The 23,390-nt window shown below is 45.9% G+C and overlaps 2 protein-coding genes and 1 long non-coding RNA gene across 5 annotated transcripts in view; all 3 read left to right on the top strand.

Annotated features, from left to right (window-relative positions):
• The first annotated feature begins 2,169 nt into the window (after positions 1-2,169).
• Positions 2,170-5,152, top strand: LOC115383228 (uncharacterized). Its single transcript, XR_003930656.1, has 3 exons — positions 2,170-2,305; positions 2,905-3,103; positions 5,098-5,152. It is a non-coding gene; the product is annotated as an uncharacterized LOC115383228 (long non-coding RNA).
• Positions 5,153-5,227: 75 nt separating this feature from the next.
• Positions 5,228-8,647, top strand: cryba4 (crystallin, beta A4). 2 transcript variants are annotated; one of them, XM_030085330.1, is made up of 6 exons: positions 5,228-5,349; positions 6,433-6,476; positions 7,679-7,797; positions 7,887-8,028; positions 8,123-8,265; positions 8,427-8,647. In XM_030085330.1, exons 2-6 carry the CDS (start codon positions 6,438-6,440, stop codon positions 8,572-8,574), a joined length of 591 nt encoding a protein of 196 aa, XP_029941190.1. In that variant the 5' UTR covers positions 5,228-5,349; positions 6,433-6,437; the 3' UTR covers positions 8,575-8,647. The 2 variants fall into 2 exon arrangements, with proteins under 2 accessions (XP_029941190.1, XP_029941189.1); XM_030085329.1 differs by lacking the exon at positions 5,228-5,349 and having other exon boundaries at positions 6,071-6,476.
• Positions 8,648-11,647: 3,000 nt separating this feature from the next.
• Positions 11,648-23,390, top strand: part of grk3 (G protein-coupled receptor kinase 3) — a 53,477-nt gene continuing 41,734 nt past the window's right edge. For both annotated transcript variants that reach the window (XM_030085294.1, XM_030085293.1), the window contains exon 1: positions 11,648-13,794. In XM_030085294.1, coding sequence (XP_029941154.1) covers positions 13,682-13,794 — 113 coding nt within the window. In that variant the 5' untranslated portion in view covers positions 11,648-13,681. The remainder of the gene's footprint in view (positions 13,795-23,390) is intronic.

The following is a 23,390-nucleotide window of genomic DNA, read 5'->3' as shown; positions in this document are numbered from 1 at the left end:
GGTTGGTTGGTAGATTGGGTCGTGTGGTTGGTTGGTTGGGTTGTTGGTTGTTTGGTTGGTTGATTGGTTGGTGGCTTGGGTTGTTGGTTGTTTGGTTGGTTGATTGGTTGGTGGCTTGGGTCGTGTGGTTGGTTGGTGGATTGGTTGATTTGGTTGTTTGGTTGGTTGGGTTTTTGGTTTATTGGTTGGTTGGTTAGTTGGGTAGTTGGTTGCTTGCTTTGATTGGTTGGGTTGTCGGTTGGTTGGTTGATTGGTTGGTTGGTTGGGTTGGGTTTTGGTTGCTTGCTTGCTTGCTTTGGTTAGTTGAGTTGGTTTTATGCGGTTAGTTTGGTCTTTGGGTGGGTTGATTGGTTGGTTGGTTGGTTAGATTGCCGGTTGAGTGGTAGATTGGTTGGTTTGGTTTTTGGTTGGTTTCTGGCTTGCTTTGGTTGGTTGGGTTGGTTTTACTTGGTTGGTGGTTTGGTGTTTGGGTTGGTTGGTTGGTTGGTTAGTTAGTTCTCAAGATTTTTACGACATGTGGGCAGATTTGTTTTCAAGTTGGTCTTTATTTTGAGATATATCTATTTCATTGTTTCCTATTTGGCTTTGTTTTATCTTTTTATTCCTATTTTATCAATAGAATTTCATTCACTTGGTTTTCATTTTATCAACTCAGTTTTAAGAAATTGCTTTGATTGATCCTGTTATCGTCGTTAATTTAATCTCAAGATATCGATTTTCAATAAAAATGAAATAAAACTTGTTCTTCCCTCCTGAATGGCCTCGGACGGCTCGGGGAGATGATTCGTGGTAATAATTCGGGGATTAGCGCCTGTGGATTACGATGGGATTATATCACCTCAGCTGTGAGTATTTCCACCCCGCAGGATGGATTAAACGGTGTTTTGATATGCGCAGATTAGGTGTGAAGTAATCCGGCTGTGTAATCTGAGTGGATGGAACTCGGGCCTCCACACTTTCTCTTTTTTTGGTTGTTCTTTGCGGACGAGAACACAATGTTTGTGAAGCACGGCTTGTTTATCGAGGTGAAATTGAACGGCTGCTCGGCGGAAAGGTGACGACGCACTCGAGTGTTTCGGGACTGTGACTGAGCCCAGCTGAGCGCCTCTGGGTGTGTCGGTCCTTCGCTGTGGCGGCTCTTTCGTATCTGGAGGCAAAACTGAAATGACGGACGGACATTTTCACGCTGGCGTCAGCTCTGAGTTCAGAATGAGGCTGTGAACAGGAGTTTAGCGAAACCGTAACACAGCTGTGCCACCACCACTGATGCTACAGTTACGCTAAAGGTCTGCTAATGCTAGAGCTAGCTGTGAACAACCAGCTGATTTCACCTGTAACTAAATGTCTCAGCCTCAGTCCCACGAAGCCTCAGTGACCTGGTGACTAATTTCAATAAAACAGATTTAATCAGTAACATTAGATCACAACACGTTCTCCCGCCTTGCCAGTTTGAGAGACTTTAGGTGAGTTTATTCAGTTTAGGTGCGTCGCACTGGGAACTCGCATATGATTGGCTGTGGAACCAGGAAGTAGTGATGGGCTAGCCCCGCCCACTGGAGTGTTACCTCTCAGCTTGACCAAAACATTGTCACACATTTTACTTTTTGCACCTTTAAATGAAAGTAAAGGTATATTTAAGGCTGCTAATGCTATTCACAGCTAATGGAAGACAGGCTAGTGTGTGTGTGTGTATGTGTGTGTGTGTGAGAGAGAGAGAGAGAGAGAGAGAGAGAGAGAGAGAGAGAGAGACGTAGTGGTTCTCTCTTCTGCTCACTGTAGCTTGGTTACTTGATTCATTACAGTGGTGAAAAATGAAAGTTTATTTAAAGAAGCCTGAAGCTAATTCCAGTCACTGTGGCTTCAGCCTCATGTTGATTTATAAACCTGCTGATCAACCCAGGACATTCGGAATGCCCACAGCAGGTTCAAACTCTGCCGTCGCGACGTTTTCCACTCCGTCCATGGACTGTTAATCTGCCACTTCCTCCAAAGATGTGAAATTTGATTTCCTAATTTTAAATCCTCATCATGTCAGTCATTTCTATTCAAAAAGAAGCATTTTGCTCACATTAAAGTAGATTTTGAGGTCGTGTTTGAGTAGAAACGACCCTCCAGGCCGGTGAGATGTCACTTCAGAGGTAGTTTGTTAATTTGTTATTGTGGATGATCCACACGCAGCTCCGGGTTCGAGGCAGGAGCGACGGATTCCGGGGAAACTCGCTGGTGGACTCAGATTGTGAAGCTGTTGTTCAGGAAATGTTGCTGGCCAGAGCCTCCGCTCTGTTGTTTACAAGAGGCTGATTATGTAAGCTGTCACTCACACACACACGCACACACACGAGTGCTGCCTCATATGTGGAGAAAACACTTTCAGCCGAACTCCTTTCATTTTCTCTGTTAAATAAAACCTGAAAGTGGCGACGCAGCAGTGTGAGGTGTTCAGACATGTAACTGAAACAACAGTAACTGATTACAATGAAAGGAAAATTTGTATCCAGCTGATCGCTCCTGGGTTTGGTTTCGGCCTTGGCTGAGGGACCCCGGTTCAAATCCCAGTTGCAGCGTGAAGGAATCTGACGTTAAAACTACTTAAAATGTAGCACAAGTTACAATGCCTCGCTGTGATGACTCCTGAATTAGAGGCTTAAGATGTTATATATGTACAATTAATTCATGATAAAAGTGAAGTCTGTTTCTCATTCACCAACAGGGTGAAGTTCACAGCAGTCCAGTGACTCACCTGCCAATGTGAAACTAACTTCATGGAAGAAGTGCCTCAATTGAGACGAGACAAAATAGAATAATAGAATTATCGATGATCACGTTTTAGTTGAAACAAGCATCTGGACATGTTTCTTGTTATTTTCTTTCCCTCTGTTCTGATTGGTCTCCCAATCCCTGCAGCTGGAGCGCATCCCCACAGCATGATGCTGCCTCCGCCGTGCTTCACCACAGGGATGCTGCTGGCCTGCTGGTGAATGCTTCCCGGCTTCCTCCAGACATTATTCACACCAGAGAGTTCGGACCAGGAGTCTGCAGCCGGCGTCTCTGGAGCCTCTTCAGCCCCTGGAGCGCGGCGCCTGCAGCTTCCACAAAACTGCATGTAAATTAACATTTTGCGTTCATTTTTACTTAAAGTGCATACGGGACTGTTTTTTTTTTTTAGTGTGATTTTCTTAAATTAATTCTTCTTAAAAACAGCTGAAACAGAGTGGATCGCTAAAAATGGAGGAAATAGGAAAAAACAGGAAAAACCGGCAAAATGATAAATTCGCTGAAAGCAAAAAGAACTAAAATGCTAATATAACTGATGAACACGGGCTATAAACAGCTAAGATAGTCAAGATGCAAAAAATGGATAAAACATGTAAAAGTTCATGAGGAAAATGTTAAAAAACAAAAGATACAGAAGAAAAAAACATCTGCCGGTACATTCAAATTCTAACTACTAACTAATTCTATTGAATGTCCTGAATGTAGTTTTTGGATTTGATGATCTGAAATGATCTTTATTTCAGAGCTGGAGAAACGTCTCAGGGATGATTATCAGATACTGCGAGTTGAGTTTACAGCGAGAAATGAATTTGATCCATTTCGAATTGAAGCTCAAGTAAAATGTAGACAAAGTGAATATTTCTGATGCGAACACTGAGAATAAATGCAGAGAAAAGAAGAAACCGTTTCAGGAGGGGAAGATGAAGCAGACAGAAAATGCTGTTGAAAATAATATTCACACTGGAAGAAAACTCAAGTTGAAAAACTGTGGGAGAAAGATCCACTCCTGCTGTCTATCATTACACAGAATTTTATATAATAAAACACTGAATGTGGCTTTTTTTGTGATACTCAAACCCTGAAGTGGATCTAAAATAAGCTGCTGATGGCCTCAGTGGCTCTGATCGCTGCAGTTTGAGACAATAGTCCCAGTTACTCCTCAAAAATAAGAATCCAGCTTCGTCTGGAGCGCAGGACTGATTCCAACATGCAGCTGCTCAAGTTCTGTGTGTCAAAGTGAACGAAAATAAGAGTTTATTCTTTCACCAAAACAAGATTAGTCAATGTTTAAGTTAGCCTGAGATGCTTCTGTCTCAGAGAACAACAAAGACCTCCATCAAAAGAGTTCAGACCTTCATCAATTCAAGCCTGCGAAGAATTCTAAAGATCCACTGGCCAAATACCATCAGTAATGCAGATCTCTGGGAAAGAAGAGAGGAAGAGATCAGGAGGAGAACATGGCAACGGATAGGGCATACCCTGAGGAAACCATCAACAAACATCACGCGACAGGCCTTGACCTGGAGTCCTCAGGGGAAGAGAAAGAGAGGCCGACCAAAGAAGACCTGGAGAAGAGACCTGGAGGCGGACGCCAAGCGAACCGGCTACACCTGGAGGGTTGGAGCGAATCGCCCAGGACCGCGGACGCTGGCGGACTGTTGTGGATGACCTATGCCCCTCTCGGGGTTCAAAGGCCTAGTAGTAGTAGTAGTAGAGATGTTTCTGTCATTGCCTCACTCTGTATGGAACAGGAAGTGACCCATCTTTAAAGATGCTAATGCTAACACAGCGGGACATCCTTCATGTGGTGCACATCCAGGTTAATGATGGGTGTGTGTGTGTGTGTGTGTGTGTGTGTGTGTGTGTGTGTGTGTGCGCGTTTGTGTGCCCACTTTTTATTTATTTTTGATTTAACCCTTATTTTACCAGGAAGCGCCCAGTGAGATTAAAAACCTCTTCTTCCAGGGAGTTCTGGGGATTACAAAGTTACAATTCCAAATTCCTGTTTTTCATTATTATAATTTATTGAGAAAAGTTCATTCCTTTAATAATAAAGTTTGTTCTTAAACTCTGAAGATGTTTTTGAAGAAACTTTATTGATCATGCTTTCTGTTTCCATCTTATTTTCTGAAACTCTATCAAGAAACATGTTGAAGAAGTGATGGAAATATGACTCCAGCATCCTTCCTCCTCTTCCTCTTCCTCTTCCCCCTCCTCTTCCTCCTCTATTTCCTCCTCTTCCTCCTGCTCCTCCTCCTCCTCCTCCTCCTCTCCATCCTCTGCAGTGATAATGTGGCGTCTGCACTTCTGCTCCCTCCACAGATTAACCAGCTTTTGTTGGGGCAGTGACAAAAAAAGGGAGCAGTGGTTGGTGTTGGTGTGGAGGTGGAGGTGGAGGTGAAGGGGGGGTGGAGGCGGAGGTGAGGGGGAGGTGGAGGGACGGCCGTGGCCCCTCCCTGCTGCTGAGCCGGGGCTTTCAGCCATGGCCCCCTGCCAGGGGAGGCTTTAAAAGGGTGGGGGCGCGTGGCTCCTCTCACTCTCACGGCAGGACAACCCGACGGGCATCAAACCGAGGTGAGTCCCCGCTGCCGCTCACACCACTGCACCACACCGCACCGCACCGCACCGCACCGCCACGGCCCGGGGCAGCGCTCCGCCGAGCAGAGGACCCGACATGGAGACACTTCAAACTCAGATCCTCCATTCTCGCTCTGTAGCTTCTGTTCAACATGGAAAGCTCAATATTTACACTTTTTATTCCAACACTTCAACTTTATTTGAAAAAAACAAACATTTAAACTATTTATTTACTGTCCTTTTAGCTTATGCTTACAATTAAATATCTTTTTTACTGAAGTTAACACATTAACTTCACCTTTCTGTAGATTCTGTGACTTTTTACCGAAGATGCTCGTTTCTACAGACATCCAGTCGCTTTAAAATCCACCAGATCTCATGAAAACTGCATTTCCTGTGGGCTGTGTTGTGCTTTCCATTTCTTTAATGCCTCAATATCTCATTTCATCTCAACATTTATACTTTTGTATCCCAATAATGAAAATTCATTAAAAAGATATTAACGTCTAAACTGTGTTCCCCTCTAAGGTTAACATTTGTTCTTTGACCACAGAATTAAATGTAATTTTTTGTGAAACTCACCCATTCACTTCCTCACTCACTCATTTAACATCATTTCGGGAGTATCAGAGGAACTTTTCTCGATTTCTACTTTTTTGTCCTTTCATTAAATCTGAAAATAGAACATTTATCCTTTTGATTTACACTCATCTGTCACAGAATTATGTTTTTTTTTTACGTCCAGTGACACTTTTCAGTTGTTTTCTCCTCGTTTTGTGACAGTGTGTCATTTATGTCAGTGAAGTTGCTCAAATGGACAAAAAGTTGTTGTTTTGGTTTCATTAAACATGTTTTTTATGTGAAGAATTTGCTAAATCATCGCGTTTATTAACTTTTAAGTCATAATTCTGTTCAAAATGTTCCAGTTAATGAGTTAAAATGTGCTTAAAATCCACAAACTTGTGCACGGGAGCTTAAACTTTCACACTGAACTCATTAAAATGTTGATATCTGCCTCGTTTTTGTGGCTCTCGGTCGGTTTTCTCCTCATGATCTGTGTTTTTTTGTTTCCTCCTTCAGACAAGATGACTCACCACTGCACCAAGTTCTCCGGCCACTGGAAGGTGAGCGAGCGCCACCGCTCGGCGGCGGCACGCCGGCAGAATTAGCATTAGCAAGTCCAGAAAGAGAAGAGGACCCAACATCGGTCCCTGAGGAATACCGGATTTCATCTCTGTTCCGTCACAGTTACAAACGTTTATCGATCAGGTCGAGTGTAACAAGCAACAGATGGATTTTATCTACAAATAATCAAGTTTTAGCCGTTTTGATAAAGTTTTAAGAAGTTTAAGAAAAGGATTTGGTCATAGTCTTAACACAATTAGAAAAAGGTTTTAATGCAGTTTCAATACATTTTTAAAATCATAACAAAGTTTGATCTACATTTTAAAGCTTAATACGGTTAATCTCAATTTTGTCAAGTATTTTATAGTTATATTGAGGTTTTAAAACAGTTTTAACAAAGTTTCTTTACACTGTTTCAACAGGATTTTAAACTTTAATGTACTATTTTCTCTTTTTTTTTTCTTTTTAAGCGATTTCAGTTAGGTTTAATTCAGTCTTAATACAATTGTAACTATTCCAACAAGGTTTTAGTACAGTTTTAATAGAGCATTAACTATTATAATAAGAGTTTAATCCAGTTTTAACAGTTGTTTCTATGTATTTCAGCTGAGGCTGTTTCAGTACATTATCAGATCAAAGCCACATGAAAGCAAAAATATTTATTTTTACTTTTTTTAAAGTTATAAGTCTGATATTTTCACTTTAATCGATAACTGATATTTCTATAAAATATGAAAATATAAAGTATAATTTTTTTTTTCTCATTAAAATCGTCACTTATATTTCTTCAAATTTTCATGGATTTCATGGATTCAACTAAAACTTTGTCAATTGAATTATTTTCGTTTTAATGTGAAGACTTGGTGTGCACATTGATCTATTTTTCTGTATTTTATAAAATTATTCATTTTGCCATATTTTAGTTTTCTTCCTCTCTGATTTCAATTTAAAAAAAAAAAAACTAGAAAGTTGTCCTTTTTCTTTCCTCATACTTTGAGTTTAATTTTCTCTTCATTGTTTATATTTAAACTTAATTTCTCCAAAGTCTTTCAGTTTTTTGGTTCCATTTTGACTCATTTTCTTCATTCATTTTGGTAAAATCTCCTTTTTTTTCCCTTTACATTTGACCTTCATCGTCTGAGCTGAAGGTCAGCGTTTTGCCGGCGTGTCTGGGTTCATGTTTCACGTTTCGCCCTCTCAGATCATCGTGTTCGACGAGGAGTGCTTCCAGGGCCGCCGCCATGAGTTCACCTCCGAGTGCTGCAACGTGATGGAGTTCGGCTTCGAGACCGTGCGCTCCCTGAAGGTGGAGAGCGGCGCGTGAGTCCACACACACACACACACACGCATGCGCGGCGGCTGGCTTCCCGGTCGCCCCCCCACCCTGACGCTGACCTCTCCCCCCCCAGCTGGGTGGGCTACGAGCACGCCTCCTACCAGGGCCAGCAGTTCGTGCTGGAGAGGGGCGAGTACCCCCAGAGCGACGCCTTCGGGGGCAGCAACGCCTACCACATCGAGAGGATGACCTCCTTCAGACCCATCGCCTGTGCCGTGAGTCCTCCGGCCGACCGGCCGACCGGCTGACCCGTTCACGTTCACGTTCAGTGCTGAACTCTTCCTCCTCCCTCCTCTTCCTCCGCCGCAGAACCACAGAGAGTGTCGTATGACCATCTACGAGCGTGAGAACTTCCTGGGCCGCAAGGGCGAGCTGAGCGACGACTACCCCTCCCTGCAGGCCATGGGCTGGTGCAACAACGAAGTGGGCTCCCTGAGGATCCAGTCCGGAGCGTGAGTGTCGCCGCCGCCGCCGCCGCCGCCGCACTCCCACTTCTCCCTTCTCCCTTCTTCTTCTTCTTCTTTTTTTCTTTCTTTCAATATGGAAATAGAAACTTTCACAATCTCTTGCGACATCTCAAGGCTGTCCTCCTCCTCCTCCTCCTCCTCCTCAGCTTCGTGTGCTACCAGTACCCCGGTTACCGTGGTTACCAGTACATCATGGAGTGTGACCGTCACTGTGGGGAGTACAAACACTTCAGGGAGTTCGGCTCCCACTGCCAGACCCCTCAGATCCAGTCCATCCGCCGCATTCAGCAGTAACCGCCTCCGCCCTCCGGACCACCCCCCTCCCCCCGCCCCACCCTCCTCCTTCTCTCTCCCGTGTGACCTTTGACCTTTCACCCTCTGCTGAATAAACTGTTTTTCTTAAACATGACCGCCGCGTCTGCTTCTCTCGCTGCACCCAGCACACACACACACACACACACACACACACACACACACGCACGCACACACACACACACACCCTGGACGTCAGAGCGATTTGGCGAGGAGGAGTTTGGAGTGTTTGAAGTTTGTGGATCCGATTCGGCTCGGCCGTTTTATTCAGAAAAAGAGGAAATTGCTTTGATGACGGCAACACTTCATATTTTAGCAAACCGCGACGGCGACGGCTTCAGCCTCGTTTCCACGGCGACGCTTTCAAGCGAACATGAAAAAATGTACTTGCGTTTTGGCTGCTCAGGCACACGACAACGATGGCCAGTGCTGCTGAAAGCACAACTTTTTGAAAACTCTCTGAGTCCATCTCTGTGAAAACGATTGGGCTCTGCCTCCATGAAAACAGGCAAAAACGAAACTTTTTGAAAATGCTCAGGTTCTGTTTCTATGGAAATGGAAAAAAAAATGAAACCGTTTGGGTCCTGTCTCCATGGAAACTGGGGGAAATACAACTTGTTAAAAGCGTTTAACTCTATTTCCATGAAAATGGGTGGAAAAACGCAACTTTATGAAAATGCCTCAGACTCCATCTTCGTGGAAATGGGCGAAAATTCAATTTTGGGAAATGCCTGGGCGCCGTCTCCTTGGAAACGGGAAGGTGTGTTATCGGGGGATTGTTTGAGCGGAGCTGCAGTGGAGAGCCGGAAGTAGATTGTGAAGAAAATCCAAGAAATTATTGAAGTCAATTATGAAGCAACGTTCAGTTTTGTGTATTTTGATTGTTGTTGGTTCACTTTAAAAAAAATCCAGTCAGAAATCAGCTTAATATGAATTGAAGTCAGTGAAAAAAAAATTGGTTATTATTTCAGTGTCAGTCCAAAAAGTCTGAAAACCAAACATCAGACTGATCACACGTCCCTAAAAAGCACAGAGAAACTGGAGAAACAACTTAGTACAAAACTAAACTCATCAAAAATTGACAAAACAATGGAAAGAAGGTAATTACAAATTGAAAAACAGCTCAAAAAGTCAGCAAAATACAGCATGATGGAGATCAGGGTGAATATATAGAAGAACAGATGTGGAATCTTTTTTTTTTTAAATGTCAGGAAATAAGAGAACATTAATCAGGAATGATGCATTGAAAGTAAAGTGTTTCAAAACAAAAACCCTTAATAAAAAGGATTTATATTGTGGTATTAAAGAAGAGGGCTCTCTTTACCCTCCACACTGTCTGACAGGCTGCAGCTTGCAGGAAGTCCTGCAGTTCCTCCCGTAGCCAGAGGGCGGCGCTGCATCTCCACCAAACGAAGCCCTGCATCACACCAGGGGGAGGCAAAAAAAACCCCAGAAACTGCCCCCCCCCCCCCCCCCCCCCCCCCCCCCCCCCCAGTGGGGTAAAATGAATGAGGAGAGGAGGGAGAGAGCTGGAAGGCAGAGAGGAATAAATGAAAGTGTTAAATCTGCCGGTTCACATGCTGTCCCGCCGGACCCGCCGGATGCTTCTCCTATATTCGCCGCCCCCCTCTGGGAAATTACACCACAGAATCTGGTCTGTTTGGTTCCAGGAAAACACGATAAACTTACTGCAAAGCCAGAGCAGGTCAGAACTGTGTGAGGCTTCAAATACGAAGAATAAAAATGGAAACAGTTTCAAGAAATGGCACCGATTCAGTGACCAGCCGCTGAAGTAGAAATATAGAATTTAGAAATCAAAAAAACACACAATGTAGAAATTAAATGTCAAAATAAAAATACTGTTTTTGTTTTTTTTTTTTAACAAATAGTACAAATTGTCAACATTCTGAAGGAAAATTAAATCCTTGTTTACCCTGTTTTGTGTTTTACCCTGTTGCCATGGAGACAGAGTGTGATGGTTTTCTAAAAGATCCTCCGTAAAAGACATTTAAAAAAAATTTCAGTGCTCTGAACACCATTATTGTGTAAACGGACACCTAAAGTGAAAGTTTCCCGTTTTCACTTGTAAACATTATTAAGCAAAAGAGCTGGATTCAGACCAAACGACTCATTACTGCCCCCTGAGGCAGAACAGCGCTACTGCCTCCATTTGACACACTGCTCCTTTAATTTGGAAACATCGATTATTTATGGATCCAATTTCCTTAATTCAGCCCTGATAAACATTTTTTTTTAACTAAATGCAAATGAATCACAAGTTTTTTTTCTTCTTGAAACTCACGTTGAAATATAGAAAAATACAACAGGCCATTAATATTTTTTAATTAAAAATTTGTCATTCATAAACACTGAGAAAATAATTTGTAATAATGGTAAAAAATAGAAGTATTTATTGAAATATCTGCACAAGAGGCCAGTGTTATTTCTGCTGTTCTATTGATAAAAATAAGCTTGTGATATACTGTCCACATTACACAGAAAGGAAAAAAAGATGTTGTTTCTGTGTTGATGACATTTCTTCAAAGACTCATTGAAACCGGAAGTCCATATCTGTGGATTGTAATGAGAGAATTTTCTCGTTAATGAGAAAAGTTTCTCAAATTAATAAGAAAACAAAAATATACTGATGAGAAATTTCTCGTAATAACGAGAACGCTAATGGATTAAAGACAAACTTTCTTGAAAAATTGAGATAACAATGGTGTAATAACGAGAACTCTCGTCATAACAGGAAAACTTTCGTGTGATGACAAGAAAAATATGTAGGACGAGAAAGGCTCTAGTCAACTTTCTTAGAGGCTAAAATATTTATCTATTTTTTAAGAAATTTGATTGGTAGTAAATTCGGGTCTGGCTTTAGAAACCAAGAGCCATTCCACTCCGGCTCCAGGCTCCGGGCTCCAGGCTCCAGGCTCCGGGCCCCAGGAGCCACGCCACTCCACTCCACTCCACTCCACTCCGGCTCCGGCTCCGGGCCCCTTGAGCAGCTCCGCTCCGGGATTTGCGGCTCTCCGCCGCGCCGCAGTGGGAGGAAGTAGGACCACAAAGCAGCGAGCAGCAGAGCCACTGAGCAGAAAACGCTGAAAAATACGGAGAAGCGGGGGCTTGACGTTAAACATGTGCCATATTGGATGCGGGAGGCGAACCGCTTGATCCGCGGACCCGCAACGGGGACGACATCGACAGGGCGGCCGGTGCTCGGAGACAGCGGGGGAACCGTCAGTCTCGCAGCCGAGCGCAGCTCCCTCGGCTCGGATCAGCCTGGTAGGCAGGACTCGCTCTCTCGCTCGGAGCACGACGACCTGCTCTGCTTGTTTTTTTTTTCTCCTTTTTTAAAAAAATAAATAATTTCACGGGAGCTGCGAGCATCGGTGGAGGACTTTAGACGGATTTAAAGAGGATCCGTGCACCTGACCGCCTCCCGGTGGGTTTATTTACGGGTCGAGGGGGGAAAAGTTATCGGTTATCGAGCGGACTAACTACCGCTGACCAGCAGCGCTCCGTCCCTCCCCTCTCCCCCTCCCGCATCCCGCCGTCAGCGTCACCGTCAGCCCACAGTCGGCAGCCCCAGCGCTGGGTCTCCAAAGCGAGGAGGGTCCCCCCTCTCTGGCCGAAGCCATGGATTACCTCCTGCGGGTTTTCTCTCCGTGTTTTTGACGGTTTTTCCGCCTCCCTCCTCCCTCCTCCCCTCCCGCTCTCTCTCCTCCCCCCCGCGGAGTGTTTTCTCCCCACACTTCCCCAATCCGAGGCGACCCGCAGCCGCTAGCTTATTAACGCAAAATCTCCTGCGTGAAACGGATCAACAGCCCCAGCCTCCCTGCCTGGCGGCTGGACGGAAGGACCGCAAGGAACTCAGCGGGGGATTTTTAAAAAAGGACATTTTAAAGGGTTTTAAACTCTTTTTTTTCAAAGACAAAAATCTCATGCATCTGTTGGATTTCTGCGAGCTAGCGTGGCGGCTAACTTAGCAAGCGCAGCCGGACCCGAGAGTCCATATCGCCGGCAGGCTAAATTAAGCTATCTCCGGGGGTTACGGTGGATTTAGCGAGCGATTAGTCGATTACACCGTCTTGCCCGGTGCTAAACCTCTTAACGTCTCTTTCGGCTGCGTTTTCGGTTGCGGCCGAGGAGCCGATCGGGAGCGATTCGAGCTCTTGACACAGGAAGCCAGCGACAAAAGGCAACACAAACAGCAGCAGCGGTGTGTGTGTGACAGAGAGAGTGTGTGTGAGTGGATTTGTTTTTTAACGGAATGCAAATCATCATGTCATGAGTCCTGGCTGCTCCGCGAGCCCGCTGCGTGCTTTTATTTGTGTCCACGCGCGTCTTCAGCCCAGGAGGATTTGCATGTATTTTTTGCACCAAGTGGATCGACGGTTTTTTTTTTAAACTGTAAATCAGATTTTCTGCAGATAAAAAATAGGAAGATACTCTCTCTCTTTTTTTTTTCCTTCTTCCTGACTGCAGCCACTAAAATTAGAACAGCGCTCGGTGTTTACATTTTTTAAGGGTAAATCTGCATCTCCATGCCGCACCGGAGAGCCGCCTGCATCCGACTGCACGCACCGAGGAGGACCGGGACCGGGAGAGGAGTCCCCGGAGACCTGTAGGATCCGGCTGCTCGCCTCCACCCATCCCTCCATCCACCCCTCCATCCCTCCATCCACCCCTCCGCGCTCCGTCTCATTGTCGCGCTAAATGGGATTACAAGCACCGCGCTGACTCGCATCGTCGTCGCCCGGCCCGGCCCCGCTCCGGATGCCTGCCTGCCCCCCTCCCTCACGTGAACCCCCCCGTTTGAAGCCACGATGACGGAGGTGTGAGGAGCACCGCCGACCGACACGCGCGCCGCTCACGCACCCGCCTTCATGCTGCTGCTGCCCGGCGGAGGAAGGAAGGAGGACGCAGCGTTTTGATCCCCCCTCCCTTCTCCTCTGCCCCTCCACCTTCCACCTCCTCCCCGAGTGAGACAAAACAAACACCCCTCCTCCTCCTCCTCCTCCTCCCCCCTTTCTCCCCCTCCGTCCCGCTTGATTCCATCGGGTTTGGTCGCACCCGGGTCGAAAAGATGGCGGACCTGGAAGCGGTGCTCGCCGATGTCAGCTACTTGATGGCGATGGAGAAGAGCAAGTCAACTCCAGCAGCCAGGGCGAGCAAGAAGATCATGCTGCCGGAGCCCAGGTGAGCGCTCTCTCTCTCTCTCGCTCTCTGTCTGTGTGTGTCTCTCTCTCTCTCTCTCTCTCTCTGATGTGGGGGAGATGGAGGCTGCAGCTCCTCTTCCTCTTCCTGCAGCAGGTCTCTGCTCCTCCGGGGGTTTCGGGGTGTCTGGGCTCCACTGAGCTGCTGTGATGAAGGTCTGGATCAGAGTTTTCTCCTCCTCTTCCTCCTCTTCCTCGGTGGTGTTTGTGCCCATCATAGAAAGGCTCACAGCTCCAGTGGATGCACGGATCGACTAACCTCATTGATCACTTAAACCTTTAGGAGAATCCCTCCACTGAACAATCGGCAAACAACTGGAATATTTCCAGATTGTTACGTTTCCTCTATTATTTTATTTTTCCAATGTTTTCTTGCCAAAATGAGGCCACAACTCCGATTTGAAACCACCGTCAGGCTGCTCTGCGTGACGTAGGAGGAGGACGTCCAACACGTGGCGGCGTGACACGTTTGTCCAGGAAGGGGGACCCTCCAGGGCTGGAGCTTCTTCTTTTTTTTTTTAACATTTGTATTAATTTTTAACAATCAGGCTATGCGCCGTTACGTCCCTACTACAGTCTGATTGAACACCCTCCTCCTCCTCCTCCTCCTCCTCCTGCTCTTCCCTCTGTCTCCGGCTGCTGTGAGCAGGTTGATGGAGGATGTGGTTGCAGGATGGCTCGTCTGAGACAGTTGCTTCTGTCTTCCTGACTCTAGATGAGGCCGTCCAGGCCGCTCTCTCTCTCTCTCTCTCTCTCTCTCTCTCTCTCTCTCTTTCTTCTTTTTCTTTCTCTTTGCACTCTGCCTCACGTTTTTCTCAATCACAGCCTGGAAAGCTCGCGGCGCCCACACGGCGGCCCGCCGAGCCTCAACGTGTGGGATCAACAGACGTAATATTTAAACCAGGAGTGCTGATTTTTGGGAAGAAGTCAGCGTTTTTTTTTGTTTTTTTTTTCCTTTTTCACTCGTCCTGGCAGATCAGCAGAAAGCAGTGAAGCGAGGAGTTGATTACACCTGTAATGAATGTGTAACCGGCCACCGTTTCCCCCTGGCTGCACCGTCTTCTGTTCTCGCCACGCAGGGTTTTTTTTTTACTCCTTCCTCCTTTGCTTTGGAAATGATTTGCTGCCTCTTGTACCTCGTTTATTTATCGGAGGGCCGCAGCGGCGGCGGCGTCTCACCTCTGGCACATCCTGACGGCGGCAGCTGGGAGCAGCTGGTTATCTCCACTCGCTGCCAACTGTCGGTAGTAACTGACACGGGTTAGCATCGCAGCGCTGGAGTAGGCGATTATTTAACAGAGCGCTGCAGGCGCGCCGTCTGTTTTGTAGGTCAGGGCCCGGAGTCGGCGTCGCTCCACAGCGAGGGGACGGCGTGTTTCCGCTCGGTGCGGACGGACTCCGGGAAAACTGGAGGTTGGACGCCGTTTCCTTCGCTCATGTTGGCCTAAAATATAAAATCACAGGAGTCAAATGTAAGACCTGTGGACCAAAACGGGCAAAATCCAGCTCAGGAAGTGGTTCAAATCTCGAGGAAATATTGATTTTCAATCGGATGACTGAACGCAACACTCAGATGTTACCATGAAAACGAGCTACCTAAACGTCACGCCGTCCAGCAGCTCCAGCAGAAGCTTTTTGGACGTTTGTCTCTATTTTACACCAGAATGTTTCAACAAAATTGGCTTCACTTTAATATTGTGGTCATTTTCAGCTATAACTCTCCGCTTTCATGACATTTTCATCGCATCTGCTCTGAGCCACAACAGAGAAAAATATTGAAGTTTGAATTTAAGCGTTACTGTTTTACCGATTCAATCCAGGTGGAACGTGGTTGTTGTGCGAAGGTTTTTCCCTTGTTAAATGTTGTTTTTAGGCTGATGATTGTTGGATCAGTTGGCAAAGCAGTTCCAAATGTATTTAATGTCTCTTTGATCTCACTCTGACATGTGAAGGACGGACCATATATCGCCTCCATTAAGGACATTTTTTTAAATGATGCTGTGGCTGAGAGTTAGGTTGTTACAGTCGCTCTCAGCTTTAAAAGAGCTGGTCTTCTGTCACACAGTGTGAAGGATCAGCAGACAAGACGGTTCAGTAAGATTCAATCGCTGGGAGTTCGGAGCGGCTCCCTGTCAATTTTGTATTTTGTGACATGTTGGATAAAACTCCTGGGGCCTCATTTACCAGAAAAAGGTTCGAAATTCAGTCATATGAATCAAATTTAGAATGTGTATAAGATTAAAAAACAATCTGTATTTATCAAATGTGCGTAAGTGAGTCGTCTGCACATCGATAAGTAGTCGGTGTTGATAAATCCGTCATGTTCTTTTTAATCACCACTTTCGGGATCATTTGCATTCAGAAACGCCTCCGTTTATCCATATATGGCAACAACACGCCTCTTTAAGTATTCATTTTAGTTCACCTCACCTTTCATCGTCGTTGCAAAAAGGTGAAGAAGAGAAACGTTTCTGAAACTGAAACACTGCAGAAAACATTGCTTGGTACATTGAATGTTGGGAAAACAAACTAGAGGCGAAATGCTGCTCAGGATAAAGTAGCCACTGCAGCTAATGCTCAGAGGATCAGCGGAAGAAGAAAAGAAAGTGGTTTGGCGTGAACATTGGTGCCAGAAATCCCCGAGTGGACAGGAGCTGGATGAGCGCTGGGGCGGCGCCGGTTCTCCTCTCTGGCTCCGACGCGGTTCCAATAAATCACGGCCTCAATCCATTCATATTTGCTTTGCCAAAAAATAAACAAAAATAGATCCTAGCTGGGAATCGAACCCTGTTTCCCACAGGAGGAGTGGTGATACTGCCACAGGGCGACCAGTTATCGTAGCGATCTGACGGTCTTACAGGGGTTTTGTCAGTGCGTTGCTCAACCTGGTAGAATCCGGTAGAACCCACGGACAGAAAAATACATAAATGTGTTCATCTCCTGAGAAACTGCTCCTGCTCTCAGCAAACATCAGCTGCGTTTTAAAAACTTGTTCCCTGCAGAGCTCATTGTTCAGCATTTAACGTACATTTCAACCAGCTGGCAGCTTCTTTTGAACCGTTCACACCACGTACACAACGTCTGTTTGAAATTACTATTTGAGTATTTTTGATTGAAGCAGAAGACGTGTGCTGCGTTTGCACCTGCTGTGACTCTCTTCATGCTTTCTCTTTGTACTTTGATTATTCTACTGCTGGAATCTGTGGTCAGCGTGGTCAGAGTCGTGCTTAAATTTACACACCCAGTACACACACAGTTGATAATTGAGGCCTCTGGATTGGACCCCCCTCGTGTCGGCTCGTTGTCGGAGGGTTTCTCTCTCGATGATGAAGCTTTTCCTCAAGCCTCCAGTTAGTTTCAGTACATGTCAGTAAAGTATCGAAATGAACTCGGAGGAGTCAAGTGTTCCCTTTCTGAGACCGCAGGCCCGGTCTGAGAACCCCTGGCGTCAACTTTAGTCTCCGTCGAGTCAAACCGAGCCTCCTGATGACTCAGTTCTGGCGTCGAACTTTGAACGATTGACTGTCGTTTGGATATATTTCAGCCGTCACGTGCCTTCGCTGGTTGATGTGAGAGCTTTTGGATCTTAATCAGTTTGATGAAGCAGAACACGCCCCTGCACATGGAGGGAGTTCGTGGTAGCAACACTGACAATTGATCCAACAAACAGGTTGCTGTCATCGGGGTGGCGGGACTGTGGCATAACTTAGTGCCATTCTGGTCATCTGTTAAAAGCTTTTGTACAATTTGTTGCTCAGCGTGTTTTTCATGTATCTGCCGAGCTGGAGAAGCTTCTAACCATCGAGTGTTCGCCAGCCGTCATATGTGGCCAGTTTACTGATTTTATATAAAACTACACAAGTAGGAGAGTTCCCAAAACATTCATGTTCCCTGCGCGGTTAAAGATGGACTTTTTAGCTTCTTCAGTTTAAGTGCTAGAAATTCCTCCAGACCCCATTGGGGACGTTTCTTTCAAGGCGTCTCTGTCAACGAATGATTTGGTCTCTTGTTCAGTCAAACTATGTCTTCACGAAGGTTCTACCTGGACAGATCTGTTGACATCTCGATGCTTTGGTGTATTTACTGGGACTGAAGGTTCAATTTCAAGACAATGTCATCCAAAGCAACATGAAACTGGGAACATGCACAACGCTCACGCTCACAACTGGAGAAGAAATATGAGACGTGTGGTCAATAATGGACCGTTTAGCCTCATTAGGAGATCTGACTTCAATCCAGCTGAAATCATTTGAAATGTACACGCTGCAGGAACCACTTTGGCACTCATGTTACACTTGAACTCTTAGGTCTTATTGACACCGTCAGTGTGATGGGGCTGTGCTCTGATGGTGTCACAGATCGGATCGGCTTTGAAACAATGCGAGCAGGAAAAAGCTGGGATGCAGGCCTCATTCATCAGATCTGTATCGGATATGTGTGGATGCGACTGCCGTGTAGCCATCCTCAACACATCCGGCTTATTTTGTCTCTTGAATAGTGAATGAGACGCATGGAGGAGAATCCGGCACCGTGGTCAGTTGAAGAGGTCACATGACTTCTCAGGAAATCATTGCAGCATATTGAGAAAATGCAGTTCTGCCCCTTTTTCCTCCTCCTCTGCCTCGAAATCCTGACAGTGTTTGGTGAGACTTCTCTTGCTCCTAACTTTAGCATCAAACATCCGTCGTCATCCATGTTTTGGCTTTGGCTTCGTTGGCGCTGGGTTCAGAAGTAGACTGAGGTTTAGTGAACACTACAAGTACGCGTGCGCCATGTGTCTGGAAAGTGTAACCATGTGAATCGGATACAGGTCACTGGATAAAATATGTGTAAAAATGGTCAGAACAGTCGGACTCGGGCAGGAATTCTGGTCTGGATATCAGATTCAGTCGGATCAAGACTGAATGGGCTCATGGCGACGGATCATTGAGCTCCTGTTTCGTCAGTGTGTCTGGGAATTGGTTGTTGTGTGGCGGCGTTTACCCTCAGGTACCCGATGGCCTGGAAAAGCTTTAACGATCAGTTTCTGGATGGATGTGTTTCCAGCCTTTAGGTCTGTTTGCTCGTTTACTGATTCTAAAAACGACATTTTGGGACACTTTGGACTGGTTTGCTTCCTTCGGGGAGTTCTCACTTCACTGTAGTGTTCGTGTTGGGGATCATCGCTGGTAACTGTTACGATTGCATCATGTAGTGTTCATCCTTAGATTTGGGAAAGTGACAGTCATTTGTAGACATTTCAGGGATTGTGCTGTGGACTACCTGCAAGGAAGAGATATCATTTCCTTCTTACTGAGTAACATGCTGTTCATGAATCGATTGTTGTCGCAGTGTGTTCCCTCGGATACCTGATGACCGACTGACACCACTCTCGATGTTTTTCAGCTTCGGTTGTCTCCGCAGGTTCCCTCGCTCTCTTTAAACTACTTTCAGTGCCTCTGATATCCAAAAGCGGTGGATGTTTGAACCTTTTTGACTTTTTGCTTGAACTGGAGGAATTATGTGACGGTGGCAGAGAATATCGAACATATCGCTGGTATTAGTCCAACATGGCGAATCGGAAAAGACACAGACCGTGAGACCAAATGCCCCGGCCATTCAGTTCTTTTAATGTTGGAGAGGGTTGACCATGCCACCATCTCCTTGAGGTTTATAATGACTTCGTCTTGGCTGATGATTCCGGTGGCTAGGCGCTGCTTTTTCTACTGCGTCCGACAGTGCACCATGACAGTTTGGCATCCCAGTCGTAGCACCTGGAGGCCATCTGCAGTCATGGGATTGCATGGTTCAGGCCCTGTCTGGCAGATAGAACCATGTGTGGAAGCCTTGCTGGCTCTGAATCCTCCATTTGGGGTGCCACAGCGCTCGATCTTGGGGCCCCTGTTGTTTTCATTGTTTGTACGTTGTTCCATTGTCAGAAGGTGCGCCATCTTGTTTCATCGTTTAACGGACGATAATCAGATTTATGTCCACTGAAGAAGAGGGAGGCCTTCTGACTGACTCCTCTCTTTCTCTGCCGCAGTGAAATTAAAACCTGGATTTCGTTGAACTTTTAAATTGTAACAAAAAATAAAAAACAAACTGAAAACTGATGCGTAGCTTGTCCCCAGTGGCTCGAGCTGCCACTGTACGTCACACAAACCCATTCTCTGTCCATTTTGAAAACTGATCTTAAACCCCAGCTTGAGACTCTGCTCCTGTTTCATTTGTCACCATTTTTATTCTAATTGTGTGTGATGTAAAAACATAATGCAGCAGATGTGGTGCATTGGAGAATTAACGGTTTCAGATTATGGGTGGAGGTGAAGCGGACCTGAGAGTTTCTGGTGGCTTTTTGCACAACGGCGCTCAAGTTGGAGCAAATTGTTTCTGACTTTTTGAGTCAGAACGAGCCACAGCAGTAAAGTCAACCACGCTGTATTTAGAAATGCTTTTATTGCTTTAGGAGGCCTGATGTGGCCAAAGTGTGGCTTCAGCCGAGGCGCAGAAAGCGCTCAGACCCGGAGCTGTCGGTGGACTGACGGAGGCGACGTGAGGAGGAAACCAGCAGAGAAGCGGCGCTCCTCTCTGATTGTCAGCTGTGCTAATCATCTATAATTAATGACACATCGACGCGTGCTATTTTCAAAGCAACACCAGTAAATAACGCTGGATCTGTGGCGCCGGGCTGCAGCTCCGATGACGGGTCAAACTCAGGAGGTTAAAATTGGCGTTACTGTGAATCAGCATCACGGTCCAGATCAAGACACAGATTAGCCTGAACCTTCTCAGATCCGAGCTCAGAGGTCGCTTTAGGTCCTGTTTACATGACGACGGCGCCCAAAGTGGAACGCAAGTCAAAATGAGTAACTTCTATTGAGTTCTGTTGCTCAGATTCACTGAAAACTTTTCCACAACGCTCCGACTCCATCTCCATGGAAACAGGAGGAAAACACAACGTTATGGAAATGCTGTGACTCTGGAAATGGGGGGAGGGGACACAAGTTTAGAGAAACGACTAGCTCCATCGGCTTGTGGTCCGGCATGCTAACTGCAACATTTTCAGCGTTTTATCTTCCTTACCCGTGTTTAAGGACATAATTTTCATGTCAAAATGTGGAAACTTTGCAATTAGAGTTAAAACATTGTCGTGTGAACGGAGCCTAAGTATTAAGTCACAGTGGAAAAGCTCAGAAAAACTCCCTCTGTCAGATTCAAGTGGAAGAACTTAAAGCTCGTGTCCAGAGTTTTGAAAGAGAGAGTTTTTTTTTTAATCCAATGTCCCGAGGTTCCGCCCTCCCTCTGCTTTCATGAGCGACCAAGCCACGCCCCTTTAATTGTGCACGCTGTTATCTGTCGGGTGAAAATGAGAGCCTCCGAGTCCTACAGCATCCTCCGTGTTCAGCTGTTTACGGTGGATGTTCAGCAGACAGTGGATATATCCGAGGTAAGCGGGGCGGCTGCTGTGTTGCTAACTCTCCTCTGCCTGGGCGAGCGGCCGTGCTCTCTGGCTGCTCCACACTTTGATTGACAACACGAGAATGCGGAAGCTCGAAATCTATTGGCTGACGCTGACCGGCGCTTTTTCGGATAACATGGGGGTCTATGAGACGAAGGCGGGGCTCATAAATACATTTTTATATTGCTTTATGCTAATATTATATTGTAGTATTGAACCAGACTGACACATTTAAGCTCTGTTGAAAAATGATACATACGTTGGAAACAAACGGAAACTCCGGACATGAGCTTTAAGGCCACAATGGCCACTTGTAGCGGTGAAAACGACGTGCTCCAGGCCTTTAAATTGAAAATATTCAAGTTTCTTTCTGTCCAGAGCCCGATGCTGCACCCAAACAATCAAATTGGACGGCCTTGATGTGATTGGATTAGCAGCAGCCGCTGTTATTCCATCTGTAGGTCTGTATTAAATCCATCTGCAGAGCGTCTTGACAGGAGAGGAAATTGCAGACCAGGTGGCGGGAGACAGTTTATCGATCAGAGTGGAGCGACCAGACAGCGTGGCTCCTTCCACGGGATCAAAGTTTTCACGATGCAGCAGCACGTGATCGTTTTCCGATTTCTGTCAGAGTTAAAGCTCTCCTCTCTAATCGTGGGCTACAATCTGGGTTAACTGAAAGCATTTTGATAGTTTATTGAAGTTTTATCGACTCATCAGAAATTGATATTCCTCAGCAAACTTTGCTGAATTTGTAAACAATAAATAAATAAAAATCAGATTTTGAAGTAGATCTCACTGAACTCACGAAACTGTTAACCAAAGGGATGATACGACAGTGAACGCAGGATGAAAACAGTTTAATTGGTGTTAACAAATCCTTTTTTCGGGCCCCGTTACCATGACAACACTTGAAGTGAAAACATCGTTTTAGGTTTTCGTTGCAGAAAGGTTTTGCGTAGTTAGCATGCCGGGCCACCGGTTGGGGCTATTGGGTGGTTTTGTAATCAAACCACACGCACGAGTGCAGAGAATCTGATGTAACTGGATAACACTGAAGGTTTCAGGTTGAATTCGTTGATTCGTTCCTGTAGCCTGAACCCTCTGGAACGGTGTCGAGACGCTGGTCAAATCGCCCTGCAGACCCGTGAGGTCCAGAGAGAATCTGCTTCAGTCCAGATCCAGGCTTTTCCCCCGCTCGTCTCTTACACTTCTGCGTTTCTCCTTTTTGTATGTTTTCTGTTTTTGTGTTTATATCCTTTCTTTTTTTTTTCTTTCTTTTTTTTTTCTTTGGTAAATTTGAATTTTACAAAGTTGCATGAAAGCAGCTTGGCTGTTAAAGCTGGACTGGTTGATGAAGAGGACAAACTGACGCGCTCTGTTTTTCTCTCTGAAACAGATGAAACATTCTCTTCATTTGTGAGTGTGTTCAGTGGTTTTATTTTATTTTTTCCAGCGCGATGGCAGCTTTATTATTTATTGTGATCCGCAGATAAGAGCTTCAGCTAATGGACGAGTAAAAAGGCTCGCCGCGATGAGCCTGAAACGTGTCAGTGAGGTCGCTGCTGGTGCCGTGAAACGCTCACGTTATGTTTTATCCTCCCTGCGGTCGCCAGCGGATTGTAAAAGATCTGATCAGGGGGGCGGGGCAGGAAGGGAACGGCTAATTGATTTGGTTTGGGCGGTTTGGAGCGAGCAGCCTGAGCAGTGCGGCGGCAGTGGACGGAGGGGGGGCGGAGGGGGGGTTTGGAGGTAGCGTGGGGCCGTGACATTCTTGGCAGGCCGAGCCGAAGTCCTCTGGCGGAGAGGTGAGACTTTGACGGCCGCTCTGGAGGCATGGCGGGGGGGCGGGGGGCAGGGGGGGCTGAGCTGAGCTCACGTAATCCTGACCTCCTCCCCAAACAGGAAAAAAAAAAAGTTTTTATCAATATCACGATGCACAATCTGTATCTGTCACTTTGGATGCAGACATTCTGCATCAATGTGTGCAGATATTTAACTCTGATACAAGAAGGAGAACTCCCAGCAGAGTTGAACTTACCAGAATATTCGTGAAGTACTGATTTTAAACCTGGAAGTGTAAACTCTTCCGCAGCATCGTGACCGGATGGTTCCGGCTGGTCGTTTCGGCGTTGTATTGG

This window comes from Salarias fasciatus, assembly GCF_902148845.1.
Source record: "Salarias fasciatus chromosome 7 unlocalized genomic scaffold, fSalaFa1.1 super_scaffold_4, whole genome shotgun sequence".
Lineage (NCBI taxonomy): Eukaryota > Metazoa > Chordata > Actinopteri > Blenniiformes > Blenniidae > Salarias > Salarias fasciatus.
This window is presented reverse-complemented; position numbering and strand designations above follow the sequence as displayed.